Source organism: Oncorhynchus keta, chromosome 10, assembly GCF_023373465.1.
Source record: "Oncorhynchus keta strain PuntledgeMale-10-30-2019 chromosome 10, Oket_V2, whole genome shotgun sequence".
In the NCBI taxonomy this organism is placed as follows: Eukaryota; Metazoa; Chordata; class Actinopteri; order Salmoniformes; family Salmonidae; genus Oncorhynchus; species Oncorhynchus keta.
The window spans coordinates 46,907,454-46,921,400 of NC_068430.1; the positions used below are offsets into that span (position 1 = coordinate 46,907,454).

Here is a 13,947-nt window from a genome sequence, read left to right on the forward strand (position 1 = left end):
AGCCAAAAGGTTTTAGCGGGAGAGGATATAACATACAATGAATGTGAATATAACACGTCCACGTCACAATTATTGTATACATTGGAAATGTGTAAAAACAAACGTTCATTTTGCTGTTCTGTTTTGCCCAGCGGGTCTTGTTCCGACATAAATTGCTACTTGAATAATCAGTCCCATTCATAACATATTACAGTACGACATACGACATGCCTATAATCATCTACAATTACTATACGTCACACTCAACTCCACACCTCAAGCAAAACTTCACAGTTCCCAAAAAATTATACACAGCGTTTAAAAAAAAAAGAAAGTATATGGCTTAAGAGAAGGGGTCATAACCCAGGAACATTGCCAACCACCAACGGAACCCTCTAAGAAAGAGCACGCATCCTCTGAGTGCTGCTGGCCATAGACTAGCGAGTATTATAAACTAACACCTCACCCCCACTAACACGCTTCCTCCCCCACTACAGGGGAATGGAAGCGGCAGTAGATACTGGAGCGAGAGAGCTTAGTGAAGGGCGAGGAATGAGATTAATTTCCTCTCTCGGGAGTTTGGGTGGTAGTGGTGATGACGGGGGTTGGGGTGGGTGGGGCTAACGGCTCCCTTCGCTGTCGGTTGCCGTAGCGAGGAAACGCAATGCAAAACGAATGAGAGGTCAACAAAGGTTATGCTTGTGGTGGCCAGGGCAGTGAAACAGCATCAGTCTGATTTTAATTGTGTTGTATTACCAGTGACTGAGTATCGCCGTACCTGTTATCTGTCTCTCGGAGACTTTCTCACCATTCCCCAACACCATACAAAGCAAGCCACTCCATGGTCTTTCGCTTGTCTCACCCCGCATAGCACACGCACTGTACACAGCGCACACACACACACTGCAGAGCACACAGCACCCTCAGCCGATTACCCACTCAGCACACCAAGCACAAGTTTAAGCATGAAAAAGGAGCCCAGAATGATTCGACTAACAAAGAAGACGGTGGGCCCAAAGCAGCAGGTTACCAGACAGACAGACGTACAGGCAGACAGACGTAGAGAGAAAGACAGACAGACAGACAGACAGACAGACAGACAGACAGACAGAAGACAGACAGACAGACAGTACAGGCAGACAGACAGACAGACAGACAGACAGACAGACAGACAGACAGACAGACAGACAGACAGACAGACACGTACAGAAAGACGTAGAGAGAAAGACACAGACATAGAGAAAGACAGACAGACAGACCTGTATGCGACCAGAGTAGCAGGTTAACAAAAAGACAGGCGTAGAGAGAGAGAGAGAGAGAGAGAGAGAGAGAGAGAGAGAGAGAGAGAGAGAGAGAGAGAGAGAGAGAGAGAGAGAGAGAGAGAGAGAGAGAGAGAGAGAGAGACAGAGGTGTCTTACCCGCTCAACACTCCCAGAACCAGGTTCAGAACAAAGAAGGAGCCGAAGATGACCAGAGATACAAAGTAGACCCATGGAAGCTCTAGACCCATAGCGTCATTCATCTGGAGGAGCATCCGTCACCAGAGACAGATGGGGAAAGAAGAAGAAGAAGAAAGGGGAGGAAGAGAAAGAGAATAACGTGGATAGTCAGAGTCACAGGTGAGAAAAAAAGTTTGCTAAGACTGCAAGACGAACTTGAAAAACCCTCTTTACAGTTTAGAGTGAGAGAAAAAGGTGAGGGAAGGTTCTGGGACTCCGATATATAGAGAAAGTCTTGACTGAACCTTTAATCATTTGAATGTCAGTCACATCCAGGCCTAATGACTAATCTTCTGACACATCAGCTCTCAGAGGGAGTGAGCGGGTCAAAGTTCAAACGGAGACCACACGGGGAGTGCAGAGGGCACATACGATTTGAAAATAATTGAACTACATAGTTGGGAAAGAACTTGTAAGTCAGCATTTCACTGTAAGGTCCATCGCACCTGTTGTATTCGGCCGCATGTGACAAACACAATTTGACTTGATATGACCTCTATGACGGAGAGCCTCACCCAGTAGAGCACGTCCGTCCAGCCTTCCATGGTGATACACTGGAACACGGTCAGCATGGCGAACAGGAAGTTGTCAAAGTTGGTGATGCCGTCGTTGGGGCCGTGCCAGCCCTCCCTGCACTCGGTGCCATTGATGGGACACTGGCGCCCGTGCCCTGAGATCGCACATGGAGCCGGCTCATCCTCCGCTATCATGCCTACAGAGAGAGGGGGGGGGGCAGCCGGAAAGAGAGAGACTGAAACCACAAATGCAATAGTCATGTACACACACACAGATGGTAAGATGCACGCACGCACGCACGTACGCACGCACACACACACACTCTTACCTGTGCTGGGGAAGAAGCAGGTAGCGTGCATTTTACCAATGAAGAGCTCAAGGCCGATGATGGCGTAGATGATGATGACAAACAGGACCAGCAGGGCGATGTGGAGGAGAGGAACCATGGCTTTAATTATGGAGTTCAACACAACCTGTAAACCTACAGAGAGTCAAACATTTGTGTTTAGAGAAGGACGACATAGCTAGGTGTTTGTGTGTGCGTGTGTTAGAGTAATACGCTCTAGAATCCAGACCACATATCTCCTTGGTGACGGGGGGTAACGAGTCTCACCTCGCGTCTCCTGTCTTTACCATTACTTGAATTATTATTATTATAAATGTTTAACTTCTTGGACGTAGAAATCATTTCCCAAGTATTGCCACGCATAAATAGAGGCATACGTGATCGTACCCCAATGTAATCAGGGTTTGAAATTATTCAGTTTCTACAAAAATATGTCATATGAGATCTGCGCGTAAAACATTTACATTTGACATTTGTCATTTAGCAGATGCTCTTATCCAGAGCGACATACAGTAAGTGCATTCATCTTAAGATAGCTAGGTGAGACAATCACATATCACAATGAAATATACAGGATACGAACATTCCATTCCAGCTAAACAATGGATATATAGCGTCATTTTTAAAACTAATACTCATACACATCTAAAATCTATGAATGAAAAATCTGAAAATAGTAATATATTGCACACGCATGAATAATCAAGAAATGTATCTTATGAAAGAAGAGAAATGTGAAACATTTCTGGATATAGCGTTTTGGAAATAACTAGGATTTTCCTGCTATTGTAATCCTTGGGCGGGCCGGCTAAGCATTTTTTTGGGGTCACGTAAGTCCAAACAGTGTAAAAAAATACATTTAAAAAATACTGTGACCCCAAGTCTAGATTTGTAAAAAATTGCTTGGTTGTTAACGTTAACTAGTGCTAGTTGGATGTACCTGTGCCAAAACTCTGTTATTTATCATCCTATACCTAGTGAGTATACCAAGGTGTTTTGAGCAGATCTATATTTCTTAAGGATTGAAATAGGAAATAGGAACCAAATGCAGGTAATACTTCATCTGGTGCTACCCCAACAATAGTTGTCCCTGACCATCGTTAAGAGTATGCCTCCTGATAACACGTCGGTTACTTCTTACTACATTAAGTAAGGGAATTTCTGTTAAACGGTGGAGCAATACCTCCTGGGTGGCGCAGTAGTCTAAGGCACTGCAGCGCAGTGCTAGCTGTGCCACTAGAGATTCTGGGTTCGAGTCCAGGCTCTGTCGCAGCCAGCCACGACCGGGAGCCCCATGGGGCGGCGCACAATTGGCCCAGCGTCATCCGGGTTAGGGGAAGTTTTGGACGGCAGGGATGTCCTTGTCCCATCGTGCACTAGCGACTCCTGTGGCGGGCTGGGCGCAGTGCACGCTGACACCGTCAACAGGTGTACAGTGTTACCCCGCAGAGCGGTTGGGTTGGGTTGTGTTTCGGAGGACGCATGGCTCTCGACCTTAGCCTCTCCCGAGTCCGTACTGGAGTTGCAGTGATGAGACCAGACTGTAACTACCAATTGGATACCACAAAATTGGGGTGAAATAAAGTATAAATAAAGATGGAAAAGCAATGCCAGAGAACGTGTTTCATGAGGTTAAATAGATTTTTACCGGGTTAAACCATCACTGCAGTATAGAATCGCAATATATATATCGAATTGTGATAGATATAGGATTGCAATACATATCGTATCGGCACACAAGTACGGTGAAAATATCCTATTGTGAGGTACCTGGCAATTCCCAGCCCTAGTTAAGATGTTTGTGATGTGTATGCAGGAATAGGTCCCACTGGAACACACATTGATCAAACCTATCACCTTTATCTCAAGACAACGTGAAGGTGCAGAGAGGGAAGGTTGAGAAAAAAACGTAGGCAACAATTCCTCCTCGACACTGATTCTCAACACGGGTGTGTCCACAGGGGTGCGTCCTCCGTCCCCTCCTGTAGTTCGCTGACGGCACAACAATAGTAGGCCTGATTAACAATCAGGCAGTACAAGAGCATCATGGCAAAAACTGGAAGACAGGCCAATCATTTCTACCCTCCAGACCATCAGGCTGCTGAACAGCCACCACTAGTCGGTTATCTGCTCCAACCTGATACTCCACCTATGGACATTTATCCCCCACACCCCCTCAACGGTCACTTACCGTCCCCCCCAAACTTACTTTTACTCTGCCCCCATCCCAACGACATTCATAACTTGCAGTTGTTAATATGTACATATACAGTATATAAAATAAATGTCCCTTTTTCAGGACCCTGTCTTTCAAAAGTAAGTTGTAGAAATCCAAATAACTTCACAGATCTTCATAGTAAAAGGTTTAAACACTGTTTCCCATGCTTGTTCAATGAACCATAAACAATGAATGAACATGCACCTGTGGAACAGTCATTAAGACACTAACAATTTACAGACAGTAGGCAATTAAGGTCACAGTTATAAAACTTAGAACACTAAAGAGGCCTTTCTACTGACTCTGAAAAACACCAGAAGAAAGATGCCAAGGGTCCCTGCTCATCTGCGTGAATGTGCCTTAGGCATGCTGCAAGGAGGCATGAGGACTGCAGATGTGGCCAGGACAATAAATTCCAATGTCCGTACTGTGAGAAGCCTAAGACAGCGCTACAGGGAGACAGGACGGACAGCTGATCGTCCTCACAGTGGCAGACCACGTGTAACAACCCCTGCACAGAATTGGTACATCCGAACATCACACCTGCGGGACAGGTACAGGATGTCAACAACAACTGCCCCAGTTACACCAGGAATGTACAATCCTTCCATCAGTGCTCAGACTGTCTGCAATAAGCTGAGAGAGGTTGGACTGAGGGCTTGAAGGCCTGTTGTAGGCAGGTCCTCACCAGACATCACCGGCAACAACGTCGACTATGGGCACAAACCCACAGTAGCTGGACCAGACAGGACTGGCGAAAAGTGCTCTTCACTGACGAGTCACGGTTTTGCCTCACCAGGGGTGATGGTCGGATTTGCCTTTATCATTGAAGGAATGAGCGTTTACACTGAGGCCTGTACTCTGGAGCAGGATCAATTTGAAGGTGGAAGGTCCGTCATGGTCTGGGGCGGTGTGTCACAGCATCATCGAACGAGCTTGTTATTAGTGAAGGTAATCTCAACGGTGTGCGTTACAGGGAAGACATCCTCCACCCTCATGTGGTACCCTTTCTGCAGACTCATCCTGACACAACCCTCCAGCATGACATTGCCACCAGCCATACTGCTCATTCTGTGCGTGATTTCCTGCAAGACAGGAATGCCAGTGTTCTGCCATGGCCAGCGAAGAGCAAGGATCTCAGTCTCATTGAGCATGTCTGGGACCTGTTGGATCGGAAGGTGAGGGCTAGGGCCATTCCCCCCAGAAATATCCGGGAACTTGCAGGTGCCTTGGTGGAAGAGTGCGGTAACATCTCACAGCATGAACGGGCAAATCTGGTTCAGTCCATGAGGAGGAGATGCACTACAGTACTTAATGCAGCTGGTGGCCACACCAGATATTGACTGTTACTTAATATTTTGACCCCCCCTTTGTTCAGGGACACATTACTCCATTTCTGTTAGTCACATGTCTGTGGAACTTGTTCAGTTTATGTCTCAGTTGTTGAATCTTGTCATGTTCATACAAATATTTACACATGTTAAGTTTGCTGAAAATAAACGCAGTTGACAGTGAGAGGACGTTTATTTTTTTGCTGAGTTTATATATATCATTTTATGGTTTTTATTTCACTTGGTCCCCACACAACACCTCAATGGTCATGCTGCTCCCCCTATGGTCATTCCCCCTCACCACCTCAACAGTCTTTACTCAGCCTCCACCCCAATGGACATGTATTTATTCATCACTGCTACAGTTGTTATGATGTATATCGTGCTCTTTCGATTTGTATTGTTTAATCACCATTTTCTTTATTTTATTTCACTTTGTCCTGCATGTTAGAGCTCGGAGCCTAAGACTTCAACTGTACTATGCAATCACACCTGCAACCCTGCACACGTGACTGTTAAACCCTCTGAATCTGACTTTGCTGATCGGTGGTTGTCCACCTAGTTATCTTAAGATGAATGCACTTACTGTAAGTCGCTCTGCTAAATGACTCAAATGAAATAATGACAATCAGGTCACAGTTTGCCGCAGTGTTATTTACTGGGGTGGTGTTATGTAGTGCCTTTTTCAGAGGTTAGCCTATATACTCTAGGTCAATGGAGGTTTGCTGTGCATGTTTCATCATGGGGGTCAAAGGTGAGGGATCAGGCAGCACTCACAACAACACTGTGTTCGTGTCAGACCTAGGTAAACATACTATTTGAAATATTTAAAATGTACATTAGCCTGCCTAGAGTGCCAGATGGATGGGGTGTGCACTCCTTGTCATTTTTTCTATTCCATGGTGTCAGGCAAGCTCAATCAAGTCCAGATAAAGTATTTGAAATGATCTCAAACAGCATTTGAACCTAGGTCTGGTTGGTGTTGTGTCAGATAACAGTAACTCACTGGGCACTCCTGAGACCAGGCGTAGGGGTCGCAGCACACGGAAGGCTCGGAGGGCTTTGACGTCGAAGCCGCCCGACTTTCCCCCGTGGCCTTGGGCGGAGGGGTGGAGCGCTGCCGCCGCAGCCGCCGCCGCAGCCGCACCCGCCTCCGCTTCCTCCTTCGTCTCAACAGAGTCTTTGGTCAAAAGTTCCAGGACAACACTGAACAGCCTGTGGAGAAAAACCAGGGGAAAAAATGCTACAGGAAACACATCAGAAAGAGAATGTTGCAGATCAAACATTCCAGGACGGCACTGAATTGCTACAGAAAGAGAGAGAACATGTTAAAAAGACTGGAGCATTGGATTCAGGGCCCATATTCCTCTCCCAGAGTAGGAGTAGGAGTGCTGATCTAGGATCAGGTACCCCATGTTCATGCAATCTTATTCATTATGAAATAAAAGGCAAAACTCAGTAGATCAGCAGTCCCACTCCGAGACTTTATAAATACGGGCCCAGACGAATACAATAGACTCTAAAGAAACGTACAGTTGGGCTGGTTAAAAAGTTTCCCTGCACTAATTACAATTTTTTGCCCATGCTACAGATGGCAATATCGATCCTCTAATAATCGGTTTGCAAATGATTTTTCAGGGGGTGCTGCAGAACCCTCAGCACCTCTTCTTCCCGCGGCTATGGAGCTGAGAGAACATTTTGTTGTTTTGAAGCAAATTTCCTGCAATTCTATGCATTTTGCCGTGGCTAATGAAATGTTATTTTGCTCAAACATAATAACAAAATCAATTCTGCTAAATTCATTGTTTGGGAATGTTCAATTCTCCTTGACTGTCTGGCTTTTGCTTCGGTGATTGTTAGTTCTCAAAGATTATATAAATATATATTTAGGTCCAGTATCTTTTCTTTTCACACTCACATGCACACACAAACACACGCACACTCACATGCACACACAATTGCATGCACGCACAAACACACACACACACACACACACACACACACACACACACACACACACACACACACACACACACACACACACACACACACACACACACACACACACACACACACACACACACACACACACACTAAATGGGCTGAATGGAGTTGCCAGGCCTCTCACTGAGGTGTTTGATGGCTCACTCATCAGTTCATATGACAATAATACCATCAGAATAGAATACCACATATATATGCTGAGCCCCTTTTATTATACTGTAACTGTATTTTCTTGTAGAGCACTTAAAAATAAAATCTGATAATGATGATAATGATGACAGATCCCAATGAAGCCATCATTTGATCTGACATCACATACACTATATATACAAAGGTATGTGGACTCTAACCCTTCAAAAATAAGTGGCTATTTCAGCCACACCTGTTGCTGACAGGTGTTTAAAATTGAGTACACCGCCATGCTAGGACCCTTACTTCCAGTGAAGGGAAATCTTAACGCTACAACTTCCAACTTTGTGGCAACAGTTTGGGGAAGGCTCTTTCCTGTTTCATCATGACAATTCCCCCATGCACAAAGAGAGGTCCATACAGAAATGGTTTGTCGAGACCGGTGTGGAAGAACTTGACTGGCATGCACAGAGCTCTGACCTCAACCCCATCGAACACCTTCGGGATGAATTCGAATGCCGACTGCGAGCCAGGCCTAATCGCCCAACATCAGTGCCCAATGCTCTTGTAGCTAACTGGAAGCATGTCCCAGCAGCAATGTTCCAACATCTAGTGGAAAGCCTTCCCAGAAGAGTGGAGGCTGTTATAGCAGCAAAGAGGTGGACCAACTCCATATTAATGCCCATGATTTTGGAAAGAGATGTTTGTCGAGCAGATGTCCACATACATTTGGTCATGTAGTGTACTTTGTGCAGTCATTTGGCCTGCGTGCAGTATTTTAGTGTGTCCATTTCAGTTGTGAGGATATCGACACGTCTATATTTGGATATCGACAGGGATTATCTTAGTGTTCCGTTTCTATGATAATTTCAAAGCGTGTGCTGTAGTCAGTCAGTCAGTCATCCTAGCAGGATGCATCTCTCTGCATCTGACTGCATGACAGATCAACCCACATGCCGCATACAGGCACAGATCTGACCTAGCTACCCACTGGACTGTGTGTGTATTAGAGGAGAGAGGGAGGGAGATGGGGAGATGGGGAGATAGGGAGGGGGCAGGGAAATAGGGTATGAGGGAGAGATAGGGAGATAGGGAGGGATAGAGATAGGGAGATAGGGAGGGATAGAGATAGGGAGATAGGGAGGGATAGAGAAAAAGAGATGGGGAGATATGGAGGGGGGCAGGGAAAGAGGGTGTGAGGGAGAGATAGGGAGATAGGGAGGGATAGAGGGAGAGAGATAGGGAGGGAGGGAGGGAGGGAGGGAGGGAGGGAGGGAGGGAGGGAGGGAGGGAGGGAGGGAGGGAGGGAGGGAGGGAGGGAGGGAGGGAGGAAAGGAGGGAGGGAGGGAGGGAGGGAGGGAGAGAGGGGAAAGGTAAGGAAAGGAAGATAAAGAGAGAGAGAGAGAGAGAGAGAGAGAGAGAGAGAGAGAGAGAGAGAGAGAGAGAGAGAGAGAGAGAGAGAGAGAGAGAGAGAGAAAGAGAGGAGAAACAAAGGGAGAATATGGAATGAGAGAGAAAAGGAAGCGAGGGTAGGAGAGGAGCGATGGAACATGTCGTGATGGTGAGTCACTCCAGTGGTGGTAAAGTTGTGATTTATCCTCCATGTCTTTTCTGGGTCATATACTGTAAGTGGATGAGGGTCCGTCCATATTAGTACACCGACAGTAAACACGCCCGGAATGGCACCCTATTCCCTATATAAGAGTGTACTACTTTTGACCAGGGCCCGGGAATGAACCAACTCAACCACTGTCACAAACAAGTACACAGTCAGGCTCAAATGAGGAGCTGCAGTTCAAATTCAAATCCTATACTGAAACAGAAAAAATGCCCTGGGCCTGTATTCATCAAGCTTCTCAGTGTCTGAGCATAAGTACTGTTCTGGAATCAGATTTGCCTTGCAAATTATCATGAATGGACAGGTGGGACCTGATCCTAGATCAGCACTCCTACTCCGAGACTATTTAATGAAGTACTTCACAACACAATCAGAACTGAGGAAGTCCATACTATCGAAAATCCTTGTAGCCCTTCAGATGAATGCCAATTGAATGAGCGGCTGGAGAGTAAGGAAGATTGGAGATACCTACCCGACAACGACGATGACAAAATCCAGCATGTTCCATCCGTTTCTCACATACGCGTTCTGGTGCGCCACTAAACCGTAGGCGATAATCTTCAGAAAGGTTTCGATAGTGAAAATGACGAGGAAGACATGTTCTACCGTTTCCTGCAGAGAGAGAGAGAGAGAGAGAGAGAGAGAGAGAGAGAGAGAGAGAGAGAGAGAGAGAGAGAGAGAGAGAGAGAGAGAGGAAAATAAAACAATATGTCACTATGGGCGTTGGGCCATACTAATGATTTATTTATTATACAGTAGTGACCGTTCATATTAGAATATTAGAATATTAACACACACACACACACAGTATACACTAGGGTTGGGCGGTATACCAATTTTCCTACAGTCATACTGTTTCTGTGCCATACCGGAGTACACGGTATTCCCGTAAATACACACAAGGTGATCTATACATTTTTTGTATTCTACAATAATAATTTTAAAAACTACGCACAAAACAATTTAGGCAACAGGGATCTTGATCCGGGAGGGGATTTGAATGTCTCTGCTGTAACCAAGAAGTTTGATGTTGACATTTAGTCACTTACAGTAGCTCGCCAGTTAGCAAACTAAATGCGCACGCGCACGCACACACACACACACACACACACACACACACACACACACACACACGCACACACACACACGCACACACACACACACACACACACACACACACACACACACACAGAGGGATACAGTTCATCCAGTTGATCAACGTTGTACAAAGTGTTTCCCTCGGCCCGCTGCAGCACTGTCCAGACAGCTGACCACCACAACCCCACCATCAGGCCTGGCTGCTACCTGGCGGAATGAAGCAACTCAAATATTCCAACTGGAGCATGGTTTTGTTCTAGAATCCCCCTGGGCCTGCGTCCCAAATGGCATCCCGTTCCCTAACTTTTGACCCGGGGCCCACAGGGGCACGTTTGAGGTACATTTTGGGACAAAGCCCTGGCCACCACCTCAAAGCGGCTGTATTCAGTCGGGAACAACAGACAGAGCTCTGACTTCATCAGATTCGAACCAATCAAGTCATCCCATCTCAACAATGACCTGACATGACACAGGTCGAAAACAGACAGACACTCGGGCGCGGGCCCATCCAATGTGACCCAGGAAGTACAAAACACAGTTTACGAGGTCCGCATAGACGGGATAACTTGGAGGCGCCATGGTGAGTGTCTTGCTGTGGTAGGTACTGTAGACAGGAAGGACAGGATAGGGAGAGACAGATGCTGGCTGAGACAGGTCAGCATCAGCGTAGTGACTGAGTGAGTGTGTTTGTATACAGCCCAGGAGGTTGGTGGCACCTTAATTGGGGAGAACGGGCTGGTGGTAATGTCTGGAACGGAATCAGTGGAATGGTATCATGGTTTCCAGGTGTTTGAGGTCACTCCATTTGCTCCGTTCCGGCCACACCGGCGGCACGCAGGCACACACACACACACGCACGGTCCTCACGCAGCCGGTGTTGCCCTGTCTCTAGCCTGCCACAGGGGGAATGCTCAGAGAGGTAGGGTTAAATGCGGAAGACACATTTCAGTTGAATGCGTCCAGTTTCTCCACTCAGCAGCCATGAGTGGGGCCAAAGTGTGACTCAGCTGTTCAGGACACTCCCAGGTCGGCCCCAGAGACATGTTTTATTTAATTTATTTTATTTCACCTTTATTTAACCAGGTAAGGTAGTTGAGAACAAGTTCTCATTTGCAACTGCGACCTGGCAAAGATAAAGCGGAGCAATTCGACACATACAACAACAGTTACACATGGAATAAACAAAACATACAGTCAATAATACAGAAAGTCTATATACAGTGAGTTCAAATGAGGTAAGTGAAGGAAATAAATAGTCCATGGTGGCGAAGTAATTACAATATAGCAATTAAACACTGGAATGGAAGATCGGCAGAAGATGAATGTGCAGGTAGAGATACTGGGGTGCAAATGAGCAAAATAAATAAATAAATACCAGTATGGGGATGAGGTAGGTAGATAGATGGGCTGTTTACAGATGGGCTATGTACAGGTGCAGTGATCTGTAAGCTGCTCTGACAGCTGGCGCTTAAAGCTAGTGAGGGAGATGTGAGTCTCCAGCGTGTGACAGGTGAGAGGGCTGGGCTGGGACCCCTTTCACCCTTTCACCCTCCCTCCCTCCCTCCCTCCCTCCCTCCCTCCCTCCCTCCCTCCCTTATCCCTCCCTCCCTCCCTCCCTCCCTCCCTCCCTCCCTGCAGTCCCTCCCTCCCTCCTCCCTCCATTATAGAAGGCACAGCAGCCACCTTAACACCCTGCAGTTTATACAGTGTGGACACAGCATAAAGTCTGTCTGTCTGCCTGCCTGTCTGCCTGCCTGCCTGTCTGCCTGCCTGCCTGTCTGCCTGCCTGCCTGTCTGTCTGTCTGTCTGTCTGTCTTTCGCTGTTTTCAAAGTCATAACCAATTCGTGTGCTAGCTAGCTTGGTTCCATCCGCTGCTTTCTACAGACCCATATCATATATATTGCTACCTATTCTAAAATCAGGGGTCCTGCTGGCCAGAGGCAGTGTTCAGAGAGTGAATGTTAAACAAAGCCATTTAACCCTTCACATGCTGGACCTCTGACTCCATTCTCTCTCTCTCTCTCTCTCTCTCTCTCTCTCTCTCTCTCTCTCTCTCTCTCTCTCTCTCTCTCTCTCTCTCTCTCTCTCTCTCTCTCTCTCTCTCTCTCTCTCTCTCTCTCTCTCTCTCTCTCTCTCTCTCTCTCTCTCTCTCTCTCTCTCTCTCTCTCTCTCTCTCTCTCTCTCTCTCTCTCTCTCTCTCTCTCTCTCTCTCTCTCTCTCTCTCTCTCTCTCTCTCTCTCTCTCTCTCTCTCTCTCTCTCCCGCCTCCCGCCTCCCGCCTCCCGACTCCCACTCCCGACTCCCGACTCCCGACTCCTTAATCCCAGTGCTCTGTAGACACCATACAGAGCACTCTGGGCTGCAGGGCTCGTTTTGCCAACAGTTTACTGCCGATTGAGTGAAGCACTTAGCCCAGTGAAAGAGACATGGGCCCCTTTGTTACCACTGTAAAAGGTTGAGCGGGGCTTTCGGCCTACCACTGCCATTCTATTGAGAGTGGCAGAGCGGGACAGAGAGAGAGAGGCAGAGATAGAGAGATAGGGGCAGAGTGGGATAGCGAGAGAGAGGCAGAGATAGAGAGATAGGGGCAGAGCGGGACAGAGAGAGAGAGGCAGAGATAGAGAGATAGGGGCAGAGCGGGACAGAGAGAGAGGCAGAGATAGAGAGATAGGGGCAGAGCGGGACAGAGAGAGAGAGGCAGAGATAGATAGATAGGGGCAGAGCGGGACAGAGAGAGAGAGGCAGAGATAGAGAAATAGGGGCAGAGTGGGATAGCGAGAGAGGCAGAGATAGAGAGATACAGAGAGAGAGAGGGGATAGTGAGGCCTGTGGGGTAGGCCATAAATATCTCTGACTAATGGCAGAGCTTATTTGTGCTGTAAAGAGCTGTACAGTATGCACTCCTCTCATACATACAAAACACAGATACTAACAGAACATTCTTATAAGCTCCCGCAGCCACCCCCCATGCACACACGCACAGCAAGCATGCACAGCAAGCATACACACACACACACACACATACACACGCACACACAGATGGACACACGGTCCTTCCACACACGTGTACACCGACAACACGCAGGCACACCCACACACACGTTCCTCATGTAACCTGTGTTGCCCTGTCTCTAGCCTGCCACAGGGGGAATGCTCAGAAGGGTAGGGTTGAATGCGGAAGACACATTTCAGTTGAATACATCCAGTTG

General features: G+C 47.1%; 1 protein-coding gene across 11 annotated transcripts in view; it reads right to left on the minus strand.

Annotated features, from left to right (window-relative positions):
* Positions 1–13,947, minus strand: part of LOC118372828 (voltage-dependent L-type calcium channel subunit alpha-1D) — a 126,184-nt gene that overhangs the window by 74,894 nt on the left and 37,343 nt on the right. For all 11 annotated transcript variants that reach the window (XR_008144638.1, XM_052527210.1, XM_052527209.1 and 8 more), the window contains exons 4-8: positions 10,113–10,252; positions 6,896–7,104; positions 2,323–2,475; positions 1,994–2,190; positions 1,398–1,501 (exon numbers count right to left, since the gene is read on the minus strand). Coding sequence is in view for 10 of the 11 variants with exons in the window: in XM_052527210.1 (XP_052383170.1) it covers positions 1,398–1,501; positions 1,994–2,190; positions 2,323–2,475; positions 6,896–7,104; positions 10,113–10,252 (803 nt within the window). In the remaining variant the exon portion in view is untranslated. The remainder of the gene's footprint in view (positions 1–1,397; positions 1,502–1,993; positions 2,191–2,322; positions 2,476–6,895; positions 7,105–10,112; positions 10,253–13,947) is intronic.